This window comes from Salmo salar, chromosome 01 (genome assembly GCF_965601325.2).
Source record: "Salmo salar chromosome 01, fSalSal1, whole genome shotgun sequence".
Classification (NCBI taxonomy): domain Eukaryota; kingdom Metazoa; phylum Chordata; class Actinopteri; order Salmoniformes; family Salmonidae; genus Salmo; species Salmo salar.
In genome coordinates, this window is record NC_138291.1 from 26462907 (window position 1) to 26476447 (window position 13541).

At 46.3% G+C, this 13541-nt stretch overlaps 2 protein-coding genes across 4 annotated transcripts in view; one reads left to right on the top strand and one right to left on the bottom strand.

Moving 5' to 3' along the window:
- Positions 1 to 1294: 1294 nt before the first annotated feature.
- LOC106586810 (gremlin-1-like) lies at positions 1295 to 3911 on the top strand. Its single transcript, XM_014174527.2, has 2 exons — positions 1295 to 1523; positions 2091 to 3911. Exon 2 carries the CDS (start codon positions 2092 to 2094, stop codon positions 2641 to 2643), a length of 552 nt encoding a protein of 183 aa, XP_014030002.1. The 5' UTR covers positions 1295 to 1523; position 2091; the 3' UTR covers positions 2644 to 3911.
- A 1431-nt stretch (positions 3912 to 5342) lies between these two features.
- LOC106586878 (formin) overlaps positions 5343 to 13541 on the bottom strand; it is a 95141-nt gene continuing 86942 nt past the window's right edge. For all 3 annotated transcript variants that reach the window (XR_006769274.2, XM_045715739.2, XM_045715731.2), the window contains 3 exons: positions 12039 to 12188; positions 7584 to 7665; positions 5343 to 7429 (listed from right to left, as the gene is read on the bottom strand). Coding sequence is in view for 2 of the 3 variants with exons in the window: in XM_045715739.2 (XP_045571695.2) it covers positions 7385 to 7429; positions 7584 to 7665; positions 12039 to 12188 (277 nt within the window). In the remaining variant the exon portion in view is untranslated. The remainder of the gene's footprint in view (positions 7430 to 7583; positions 7666 to 12038; positions 12189 to 13541) is intronic.

The window sequence follows — 13541 nt, forward strand, 5'->3', positions numbered from 1 at the left end:
AAGGTTCAGGGTAACAGTAACAATGACTAAGGTTCAAGGCAGGATACTGGGCAGAGACCGGCTAGTGGTGAATGTATAACAGTCTGATGGCCTGGAGATAGAAGCTGTTTATCTCTCGGCCCAAGCTTTGATGCACCTGTACTGTCTCTGCCTTCTAGATGGTAGCGGGGTGAACTGGCCATGGCTCTGGTGGCTGAGGCCTTTGTTGGTCTTCTTGGCCTTCCTGTGACACTGGGTACTGTAGATGTCCTGGAGGGCAGGCAGTGTGCCCCCGGTGATACGTTAGGTTGACCGGGCTGTAGAGCCCTGCGGTTGAGGGCTGTGCAGTTACCATACCAGGCGGTGATACAGCTCGACAGAATGCTCTTGATAGTGCATCTGTAGAGGTTTGTGAGGGTCTTAGGGGCCACACTGTCAGTGTGGAGGGACATTTTCAGGTCCTCAATGATGTGCACGCTGAGGAACTTGAAGCTTTTGACCCGCTCCACAGCCCCGTCAATGTGGCTGGTGCGGGCTCTCTTTCCTGTCATGTAGTTCATGATCAGCTCCTTCGTTTTGTTGACGTTGAGGGAGAGTTTATTTTCCTGGCACCATTCCGCCAGGGCTCTCACCTCCTCCCTGTAGGCTGTCTCGTCGTTGTTAGTAATCAGGCCTACCCCTCTTGTGTCATCAGCAAACTTGATGATTGAGTTGGAGACCTGCGTGACCACGCAGTCATGGGTGAACAGGGAGTACAGGAGGGGGCTGAGCATGAACCACTGTGGGGCCCCTGTATTGAGGATCAGCGTGGCTGAGGTGTTGTTGCCTACCTTCAAAACCTGGGGTCGGCCAGTCAGGAATAGGACCCAGTTGCACAGGGCAGGGTTCAGACCCAGGGCCCTGAGCTTAGAGATGAGCTTTGACTAATATGTAATTATCATTATCATGTAATTTCTATCATGTAAAAAGCAGAATGTAAAATACACCATAACTGCCCCCTCACTTCTCTCCCCCTTTGTAAACATAACCTATAGAAAATGTGAGATATTAGAGATAACATGCAGATGAGTAAAATAGGCTAGACTTACTTTATATTTATGACATGCATTACATTCCCAAATGTGTGCCCAGTTCAGCACTGAAGTCTGCATGGTTTCCATGAAATTCGTGCCAAAGTTCTCCTGCACCCCCTCCCCCATGATATTCCTTGGTTGTCTGTTTTCTTAAAGTGGATTCGGGGAAGTGTTGAGGGGGCGGATAGTTTTGATTTTCCTTGCATCATGCTTAGCCAATAATGTTGAGGGATCTGTTGTGCACATCTCAGCTGGCAGACATTTAAAAAGGAGACAGTCCGGCGCTGCAGCATTTTGTATTGAAACTCCAGCCGCTTTCTATGGAATCGTTAACGACTCCAGACTCCCACCAACGCGCGCCCCGTCTGCAGTCCTACAGTCTCCACCATTAGCTGCCTATTGCCTCGGGAGATTTCATAAAAACACCCACCACAGATAATTTCATTTGCGGCTACTTGGAGCTTTTGACAGGTGAGTGAAGTGAAGTTCAACGCTTAACATCTGAAAGTATGTGCGTAAAACTTGGGCATGTTATCGAATTAGGTTCCTTATCATGTCACACGTGGATGTATGTATACCTATTCTGTAGTTAGAATACATGTCTCAGTGATTATTGTAGACTATTGTAAATATAAATGTGAAATTAAATGATTACTCTCATGCATACAGATTGTTTTTCTTTATTCGGTTTTACTCAATGGCTTTCGCCCTATAACTTGACTATACCGCAAAATCCATAAAATATACATTTGTATTCTGATAGCTTTTATCTTCTTTCTGGTTTGACGATTGAGTTGGGTAATGTGGACTATATTGTGAATATAAAAACAAGAAAATAAATATGTTCTTTAAAGGCAATGTTTAATGTTTCTATTCCTCTTAAATCGCAAGTTGTGTGTAATGTTTCGTGAGGCCAAAACAGACGGGAAAGCCCATGCATTAATTACGCAGCGTAAATCTGGGTTGTCGTTTACAACAAATATTAGAATGCTAGGCTATGGATGATGATTCAACCTTCACGTATCTTTCCTCTTCAAGGATGGCCAGATCGGCGCGTATCCTCTGTGGCATGGTTTTCGTCCTTGGGCTGCTGTCATCTCCAGTGGATTCCAAAAGGATCAGGGGCTCCCAAGGCGCCATCCCTCATCCTGACAAAAACAACCCAAACGAATCGGAGCAGCAACCACAGACACCGCAGGCGGGCTCTGGTTCCCGAGGGCGGGGAAAGAGCTCTGCTGCACCGGCTGAGGAGGTGCTGGAGTCCAGCCAAGAAGCGTTGCATGTCACGGAGCGCCGCTATCTGAAACGCGACTGGTGCAAGACCCAGCCACTCAAACAGACCATCCACGAGGAGGGCTGCATCAGCCGCACCATCATTAACAGGTTCTGCTACGGACAGTGTAATTCTTTTTACATCCCCAGACATGTCCGCAGGGAAGAGGGAGCCTTCCAGTCTTGTTCATTCTGCAAGCCGAAACGATTTACAACCATGACCTACACTTTGAACTGCCCGGACCAGCAGCCGCCCACCAAGAAGAAGCGCATCCAGCGCGTAAAGCAGTGCCGCTGCATATCCATAGAATTGGACTAGCCCTGTGGTGTGATTGACCGGGATGCAATCAATAAGTCTGCTCATCAAACCGCTATTGGATTGCTCACATTAACGAAAAAACCCATATGACTGACTGGGAGCATATTTCCCTCTTCCAAATATGGGAAAATGTTCAATCTGCAAGGAAAGTAATAAATTACAAACATGTGCATCCCGTGTTATAGGCTTGTGTAGATAAGCCTATACGTGGGCATGCTATTTTGTAAACAAAGCCTGCTGTACCATATACTTTTATGTGTCAAATGTTGTATTAATCAAATTGCAATAGCAGCCTGTTGCAAGCAACATTGCATGGTATAATAACATGGAATGAACACAACAAGCTGCCGATTGACTTGTAACCAAGCGCATGGCTTTTCCAACCTCCGCAAATAGGACTGCAGAACCATTTCACAGAGGATGTTTACACTCTTTTGGACAGAAACATCCTTAGGCAATCACAACAAATTTCAATGGAGGGGAATATGACGGACAATGCATTTAAATAATGGTTGAAGACTAGTTTCCACTATGTGGAATTTGAAGATAAGTGACGACTATTTAAATGTGGCAAGAATGCTCCACTGATTTGTGACTCCAATGTTCAGTATAGCCTAGTGGAGAAAAGAGAGCTTTTGTAAAGTATGCTAGGCCTATACCTATGTTCGACGCTATAAATCGAAACAAACAAAATGTTTGTATTAGTTTGACATTTAAATAAAAATGGTCGATGTTCACTGAATGTATTAAACATTAAGAACACCTGCTCTTTCCAGGACATAGACTGACCAGGTGAATCCAGGTGAAAGTCACTTGTCACTTGTTAAATCAACTTCAATCAGTGTAGATGAAGGGGAGGAGACAGGTTAAATAAGGATTTTTAAGCCTTGAGACAATTGTGTTTGTGTGCCATTCACAAACTATTTAGGTGCCTTTGAACGGGGTATGTAGGTGCCAGGGGCACCGTTTGTTTCAAGAACTGCAAAGCTGCTGGGTTTTTCAAGCTCAACAGTTTCCTGTGTGTATCAAGAATGGTCCACCACCCAAAGGACATCCAGCCAACTTGACACAACTGTGGGAAGAATTGGAGGGGGGGGGGGGGGGGGGTCAATATTAGGAAGGTGTTCTTAATGTTTATAATGCTATAGATGGAAGCGTTTCTTTTAGTTTTAAAATGTTATTCATTCACCAATTGTATATGCAGCCGGTTTGATAATTATATCAAAGCAAGTGATCCACAAAACAAAATAAACAGTTATTGACATTGATGCAGTGTTCACTGAACGTGCTTGTTTTTTTGCTCACATTCTTTGTCTGAAAGTTGCAGTAACTTAACCCACACCCAAACTGCAAAGACTCCCGATTTCATACAGAACATTTTATGCATCAGGTTAACCCGAAACTCCAAATAAAAGCATCTTCTCCAGCGATGGGGTTATTTTCTTCTTGCTTGATGCCAACCTCTTGCTGGGACTTTTATACGTTCCTTAGACCCGTGGACAGCTTACATTTCGTCGTAAAACGAATATAATTTATGAGGAAAGACTACAAGAAACGCAATTACATGTCAGGCACAACAACCTTTTCAAGAACCCCATTGAAACGATGTTATCAGAGTTTACAATAGCCTCTACCTCGGCTCACAGCCACAGGCCCATGTCTTTCTGTGGACAATCTGACGCTAAACCGGGCTATGACGCATTTGTAAAACCATTGCTGCGTTACTATTTTTTGTTCAGACGGTGTACTGTAGACGGTTCTCTACACGGTTCTCTAAAAATAAATACATCAACCAATCAATAGCCCTTCGATAAAAATGTGATACCGAGTTTTCTTCATCAAATCTTTATTGTCCAGTTGTTTAAGCCAAGTGCGCATTTGGCAAATGTGAATTTGCCGCCCCATGCGTAAAAAATACATCCGCATGGAAATGCAAGATTTTTGACTAAGAACATGTCAGTTGCCTCGCTTTTCTTCGATTTAGCCTTGCCATGCCTTCACTGTACTTAATGTAGTGCAAAATAATCAACTTTGCGGCCAATTGTAGGCAAATACACAAGTCAGGTTTTCAGGGAAATGTATTGTTTCTATCCATTTCTATCCATTTAACTTAGGTCTACTTTCTCCCATTATTATCGTGTTTTCTAACATGTTTCAATTATTCACTCATAATGAACAGATGCATTTTGAGAGCAACAGGTGCAATTTAATAAATAATTGCGCATAAATTAATAATATGTATTAATGAAACAATTTGGCTACTTGAGTCATTGTCATGAACATATTTTCACCTTTATTTAGTTACTGCATCATTACTGAGCCTGAATGTTAAGCCTATTAGGGAGTGCTGAAAGTAGAGAAACAATTTAAAAGGATGCTTAAACGTTCATTTCCATAGCTGCAAAGTTCCTCATCTATAGACTCCAGTTAAGACTTTGGTTACTGAAATGTTGTGATGTGTGTGATGTTTGTCATCTATTACTTTGACCTCGCGCAAATTATTTATTTTACGATAAACATCTAAAAAACGTGGAAACATATCGGCCTGTAACTAAATGAACCAATATACATTATAGATAGGCCTTCATAATATTTAACTTCTAGCCTACTAATTTGGTTTTGAAAAAATGTAAAGTAAACAGACAATTTGCAATTGTAAGATCATGAAATGTCTTCATGCAAAATAATGGCACATTCAATGATTATGAAACAACGATGTTATTTTTTACACTCAATAGGTTCTGACAGGGGTAAAGTATACACATGGCTTGATATGAGTAATCGTTTCTATTTTTAAACAATGTACAAATGTTCTTGATTTAAATAAATCAAAAGGCAATATATTTAGCCAAATTATACTCTCCCTATCAGTTTAGATCAGGTATGAAACAAGATCATTTGGGGTAAATGAATAAGGCTCTACATAATATGTCACATCCATATGAAACTAAACACATCTTTCACCTGACTACTGAGCCATTCGTGTATCCTCCTCAAGCTAAGGGTAGGAATAAAATAAAACACAAAAATACAGCCTCAAAGAGAAAACAGCTAATGTTTTGGCATAAAATACATCTTTCATATCATTTATAGTTTCTCCTATCATTTATAGTTTTCCAAGACAATGTTTAAATCTTCCAGAGTTAAATGACAAATATTTTGTTAAATAAATATAATCTAGTTTCCTCTAAAAACTCTAAATGGATGATGCAATTTTTATTGCAACATTAATTCATAAATGTTATCATAGCACGCAAGCCATAGAATTGCATAGGAGTTTAAACTGAGGTGTAAAGTGCAATACAGATTAAGTACCATTCTGACAATAACAGGGATGTAGTTTAGCTACTAAATACAGCTGATGCAAGAAGGAAAGTGCTTAGAATTGTGACATACATATGTCATCAACGACATTCATTGGGAACAACTAACGATTCTATCATATACACTTAAAAAATGTGTCAGGGCAGCCCTACTCAGAAGACCTGTTGCTTTTCTCAGCGTAGCTTATAGCAGGGTTGTTTGTTCATCTCAGAGCGTGACGTCTGACTCGGTGGATGAGAGCAAGGCATTGCTGCCAAGGTCTGGCATTCTCTGGCTGTCACCCAGGAGGGGTCAGTCTGGTGCAGTGAGGAAGTTAACACCGTTACATCCAGGTTCCACCTTCTGACCAGGACCCACATTGCTATGCCTTCAACAGGACTCTCAGTCCAATAAAGACTACTGATTCTCTTCGTAATACAACATCGGGTCAAACGTTTCTGTCTCTGCTCATATGAAAACAAACACCATATGAAATGCATTTACAAGACACACTTCAAAAATGGGCCACAGCAGATGAATAGCTATTCTTTACATGATAGTATTGTATATTGCTTTCATATTCTGAATCATTGTTAGAATAACAACTCCTGAATGTCTTACTCATTCAATCGTAATAGTTTCTCTGAGTGAACATCACCTGGTAGCCATATCTGTTAACATAGCCCAACAACAATGAGGCCTCCTCTTTATTTTTTATGTATTTATTGTATTTTTATAACCTAGCTACAATGCATTGGATTATGTCATCAGGATGTGTGATGCTGTCCTTAAAGAAACCCAGACTGAGGAACGAATGTAGGTCCTCAGCTCCAGCAGGCCTAGGAAGCCTAGAGGTCAGGGGTCAGCATTGTAGATATGTCAGCTGCAGTGCTCATTATCCTGACCTCCAGCACCCCTCAGAGCAGGCTCTACAGGCTGGCCATTCAGAGGTCACACCAGTCTGGATGAATGAGGTTGACTTTTGACCCCTGTGATTATCATCATGTAAGCTGTTTAGTCAGCCATGGACCCTCTGTGTAGACTTAGCAGCCTACATAGACTTAGCAGCCGGCATATCTACAGCAGGGTGTCAGGCAGACAGGTTCCTATTTCCCATGGTGTAAGTGTTGGTCTGGATGGTGGTCCTAGGGATACACAGTGATGGAAGCCACACAAGGTGCCTCTCATCTGGGGACGAGGTTGAGGTGAAAGAGGGGTGCCCCATGGAGAGTGGTGGAGATGGTCCAGTCAGTAGGGATGGTAGAATGGGGCCGTAGTAGAGAGGTCCACAGCGTGGGGGCACGGAGGGCTATATGAGGTATGATGTTGGGTAAGAGGCAGGTGGTGAAGGCGAGAAGTGGTGAAGCCAGCAGATGTTCCCCATCTGCCATCTCTCTCCACTTCCACTCTCCACTCTGTCCTTCATTGGTCATCCTCTTCAGTTGGAGGACACGCTGGCTTCCTTCAGACGCAGTCTCTCTTTCTATTGACAGAGGAGAAAAAGGGATAGCTGAGATTTATAGCATTGTGTTATATGATATGATCCACCATGATCGACTGTGTTAGTAGCCAAGGTAATAGCGACCATGTTACTGATCAAAATATTTGAGGGAGGTTGAAGGGAGTCCAGTTCTTACCAGACTGTTGGCATTGATCTTCTTGGTTTCCACCCTGTTCTCAGCAGTGATCTTTTTCATGTTCTCCTGCGCTTCCTTCAGCCTGGAAGAAAGAGGAAACATGTCTCTATCTATCCAGGTTTAAATAACCTTTGATAATAGTACATAAACCATAACAGCTCCCTCAAATTTGTACATTGTGCCACATATCTGACCATGTGGCACAACACAGTCATGTCTAAGACAGAAAACCTCTTGATGTCTGTTAGTAACATTGGCGTACTTGAGTTAGTTAGCTAACAACGGCCTCAGTCCCTCCAGAAGTTATTTGTACTGTAATAGCAGCATGTACACACCACAGTATGTATCCCCCTGGGCACTATTGTATGTGGCACAGCGAAGCACCGCCGCAACATGTTATATTTTACCGGGAACACTGTACGGAAGCATGGCACAGAGAGTCCTCATCCTCCCTCACAGCCCCACTCTGTTCTGTTGAGCCTTCTGGAGTGAGCAGGTAGTGAAGCCCACCGGTTAAAGCAGGGAGAATGACAGTGGGTCGATGAGATAATGAGCTAGACTTAAAAACACGTGGGTTTTATAGGTGTGCAAACCGTATTTAAAATAAAGTTCATTGTACATAAGCACAATCAGCTGTGTAATACGGGACATGATTGCCTACTAAACAATTAAGAGAGCACATGGATCCATGGAATGGCTGGGAGAGCATTACCTCTCTCCATAACTCACCAGTTCAAAGATTGCTGCCCTGCTTTACTGTATGTATGGTGACTGTATGTGTGCATGTCTCCATGTGCAGTGCTGCATGTCTCCATGTGCAGTAAGCCTGAAGCCCTGTGGACTGGTCAGATCATGACCATGTTTAACAGTCCTCCCAGAACACACAGTCTTTAACAAGCCTCTGTCCCCTGCCAGTAAAGCCAGGAGGACTCCAGGAGAGCTGCTGTCCAGCAGTTGGACTCCCATCCGACACCACGCCTCGGGTCAGATGAAACACTGTAAATCCAGCCCCAGGCTTTGACTCTGTACCAGGCCCTGGTCCCGGCCTGCCTACCTTCTCTTTGATGCCCCTGTGCTTTAATAAGAACTGGTAAAAGCATCTCCACTCCACACTGTCTACAGAATTTATAATGCCCTGTTGGGGTGTTTTGTACCACACATAAATGTGATGGTGTCACAACTGTCTTCGTCTTCTGACGATAATGCGAAATCGTCATCAGAAAATGTGGACCAATACGCAGCAGGTACGTGAATGCTCATCTTGATTTTTAATTAATCTCAACAATGAACATACAAAACACAAAAAACGAACACTCGACAAATAAACAGTCTGGTAAGGCACAAGGCTATACACAGAATAATCACCCACAAATCACACATACAAACACACCCTAATATATGGGACTCTCAATCAAAGGCAGATAGACAACACCTGCCTTCAACTGAGAGTCCCAACCCCAATCAACCAAACATAGAAACACACAACCTAGACTAACCATAGAATTAACTAAACATAAACCAAAACCCGGAATTACTAAATCAAACACCCTTTACACAAACACACCACCCCGAACCACATAAAACAAATACCCCCTGCCACGCCCTGACCAAACTACAAAACAATTAACCTTATATACTGGCCAGGACGTGACAGTACCCCCCCCTTAAAGGTGCTACCCCAGAAGCACCTTAACAAAAAATAACCCCAAGCAACACCAACAAAAAGTCCCCTTTTCTAAAGGGAGGGAAGGGAGGGTGGCTGCCGTCAACGACGGCACTGTGCTACACCCCCCCTCCCCAACCCACCTATTTCTGGAGGTGGCTCTGGCTCCGGCCGTTCCAGGCTGTCGGGCCACTCTGGCATCGCCGAGGGGCAGTCGGACCAGTCTGGCATCGCCGGGGGGCAGTCGGGGCAGTCTGGCAATTCGGGAGAGTCTGGGCAGTCTGGCAATTCGGGACAGTCTGGGCAGTCTGGCAATTCGGGACAGTCTGGGCAGTCTGGCAATTCGGGACAGTCTGGGCAGTCTGGCAATTCGGGACAGTCTGGGCAGTCTGGCAATTCGGGACAGTCTGGGCAGTCTGGCAATTCGGGACAGTCTGGGCAGTCTGGCAATTCGGGACAGTCTGGGCAGTCTGGCAATTCGGGACAGTCTGGGCAGTCTGGCAATTCGGGACAGTCTGGGCAGTCTGGCAATTCGGGACAGTCTGGGCAGTCAGGGCAGTCTGGCCACTCCGGCAGTTCAGGGCAGTCTGGCCACTCCGGCAGTTCAGGGCAGTCTGGCCACTCCGGCAGTTCAGGGCAGTCTGGCCACTCCGGCAGTTCAGGGCAGTCTGGCCACTCCGGCAGTTCAGGGCAGTCTGGCCACTCCGGCAGTTCAGGGCAGTCTGGCCACTCCGGCAGTTCAGCGCAGTCTGGCCACTCCGGCAGTTCAGCGCAGTCTGGCCACTCCGGCAGTTCAGCGCAGTCTGGCCACTCCGGCAGTTCAGCGCAGTCTGGCCACTCCGGCAGTTCAGCGCAGTCTGACCACTCCGGCAGTTCAGCGCAGTCTGACCTCTCTGGCGACTGTTGACTGGCGGGCAGCTCTGACGACTGTTGACTGGCGGGCAGCTCTGACGATGACTGTTGACTGGCGGGCAGCTCTGACGATGACTGTTGACTGGCGGGCAGCTCTGACGATGACTGTTGACTGGCGGGCAGCTCTGACGATGACTGTTGACTGGCGGGCAGCTCTGACGATGACTGTTGACTGGCGGGCAGCTCTGACGATGACTGTTGACTGGCGGGCAGCTCTGACGATGACTGTTGACTGGCGGGCAGCTCTGACGATGACTGTTGACTGGCGGGCAGCTCTGATGATGACTGTTGACTGGCGGGCAGCTCTGATGAAGACTGTTGACTGGCGAGGCTGGGTTGACGCACTTGTAGCCTGGTGCGTGGTGCTGGTACTGGGCTTACCAGATTATGTACACGCACCTCCAGGCTAGTGCGGGGAGCGGGAACAGGACGAGTCGGACTGGGTTGACGCACTTCCGGGTCCGCACGAGAGACAGGAGCTGGAAACCCAGGGCTATGGAGGCGCACAGCCGGTCTAGATCTTACCTCCTGCACAACCCGCCTTGGCTGGATGGAACTAGTAGCCCTGTACGAGCGGGGTGCTCGTACAGGGCAGACTGGGCTGTGCAGGGGCCTGATGGTAGCCGTGCGTAGAGCGGGAGTTGGGTAGCCTGGTCCTCGGAGGCGTACCGGCGACCAGATGCGCTGCGCAGGCATCCTCCTACCAGGCTGGATGCCCGCTCTAGCACGGCACCTGCGAGGGGCTGGAATAACGCGCACCGGACTGTGCGTGCGTATGGGTGAGATAGTGCGCTCCTCAGCGAAACATAGCGCTCTCCACCCCATACGCTCCTCCATATAACCACGAGTAGCTGGCTTCCGGCTCTTCTTACGCCTAGCCAAATTACCCGTGTGCCCCCCCAAAAAAATTTCTTGGGGGTGCCTCTCGTGCTTCTCCTTCAGCGCGTACTTGGCCTCGTACCACCGCCTCTCTGCCTTGGCTGCCTCAATTTCCCCCTGCGGGCGTCGATAATCCCCAGCCTGGTGCCAAGGTCCGGCCCCGTCCAGAACTTCCTCCCAAGTCCACTTCTCCCGCCAGTCCAACTCGAACTCCGTCTGCTCCTTCCTCTGCTGCTTGGTCCTTTGGTGGTGGGTGATTCTGTCACAACTGTCTTCGTCTTCTGACGATAATGCGAAATCGTCATCAGAAAATGTGGACCAATACGCAGCAGGTACGTGAATGCTCATCTTGATTTTTAATTAATCTCAACAATGAACATACAAAACACAAAAAACGAACACTCGACAAATAAACAGTCTGGTAAGGCACAAGGCTATACACAGAATAATCACCCACAAATCACACATACAAACACACCCTAATATATGGGACTCTCAATCAAAGGCAGATAGACAACACCTGCCTTCAACTGAGAGTCCCAACCCCAATCAACCAAACATAGAAACACACAACCTAGACTAACCATAGAATTAACTAAACATAAACCAAAACCCGGAATTACTAAATCAAACACCCTTTACACAAACACACCACCCCGAACCACATAAAACAAATACCCCCTGCCACGCCCTGACCAAACTACAAAACAATTAACCTTATATACTGGCCAGGACGTGACAGATGGACACCAACAATCTGCTACGTGTTAATAAAGATGGGTAAGAAAAGAGCGACTAAAGGTACTGTTCAACATATTTAAAGTGTGAAGAATGAACTTTGACCCGGTCACAAAAAAATCCCCCTTTTATGTCATGAAAAAAAGAACACTCAGGGTTCTAGAAATAGATACAGTTGGAAAGGAGCTGTAGAACTGTCCCCTTCATCACAAGCTGTGTGATTTAATATGATCTCTGATGCAGGCCTGGATTATTCCACTCACCTCTCCTTGGAGATGTTCTTACACTCCCGCTTCCACGTGTTCTTGAAGTCGCTGCAGAACTCATACCAGAGCATGAAGACGTAACCAGGGGCCACCTCCTTCTCCCCAGACTTTGGCTTGAGCCCAAAGTAGCCCACCATGTCCAGGAAGCTGTGTGGGAGAAACAGAGGGAAGAAGACAGAGGGAAGAGAGATAGAGTGAGGGGACATCCTGCTGGGTCACAGGGGAGAGCCGGTAGCGGAGGTCCCGTTATCACATTGACCTCTACTACAGCCTGAAGGGGAACAGTGCCAGGGGATCTAGCCAAGATCTGGCTGACACACACACACACACGTTGTTTCGATCCAGGAACAATGGTTATTGGCAGACAATATGCAAGATGATCACAGGAATGTGTAAATGTTACATCAAAACACAGCATGGTGCTGGCAGATATTGAACGTGCGTGCGCACACACACACACACACACACACACACACACACACACACACACACACACACACACACACACACACACACACACACACACACACACACACACACACACACACACACACACACACACACACACACACGTAACGTTCATCATCCTGCACACTGAGACATGCTTGATTCAAACATGTTGTGGATTAGGTCTTCAAATCCACAAATAGAAGGAAGTACTACTTGAAGAGATTCAAGATTCTCAGTCTTTATGAGAAGAGAATCCACAACCCTGTGTATGGCAGATCCTCAGACTAATTCAATTGTAACCAAATCTAAATTCTTCACAAGGCTCTCAGCAGTGCTCACAGGGCTTGAAAAGCAGCCTGCTGCTCCGGGGTTTTCTCTAACCCAAACATTAAAGGCATTTTCTAGGCCTGTCTGTCACACGCTTGATATAGAGGAGTCATGATTCAGGGGATGTTCCCAGATTGACACAGAGGTTTTGACCTCCAGATGGTAGGTGGCTGTTGCGACGCTAATGTAAGACATGTTGGGCGGGGATTGTTGGGGGACGGGGCAATGTGCGCGGCAGACGGCTGCTCACAATTCCTCAGATAACTGTCATGTGCTCCTCCTCCGATCGTGCAGTATATCATCCTTGCCTTGCCTGGCTCTACAATCAGAACAGACCAGGCCAGCAAAACCCAGGAGGTACACAACAGAGAGAGGACAGCCGGGCATCAATTCTGGAAGCCTTTGTAGACCCGACCAGCACGGTCCAGCGTGATTAACTAGGCCGCTTTTGTATTGGCTCCTTCCCTGACCCTGGGTCAGGTGTCAGAGCTCACACAAATCACACACAGTCTGTAGTGTGGTGAGCTTAGCTCTTTCCCTTTCTCTCTCACACACACACACACACACACACACACACACACACACACACACACACACACACACACACACACACACACACACACACACACACACACACACACACACACACACACACACACACACCACACACACACACACACACACACACACACACACACACACACAGTCTGTAGTGTGGTGAGC

What these genes read in the sequence shown, in the direction of transcription:
- LOC106586810 (XM_014174527.2), top strand. Translation starts at nt 2,092, where the DNA reads ATGGCCAGATCGGCGCGTATCCTCTGTGGCATGGTTTTCGTCCTTGGG.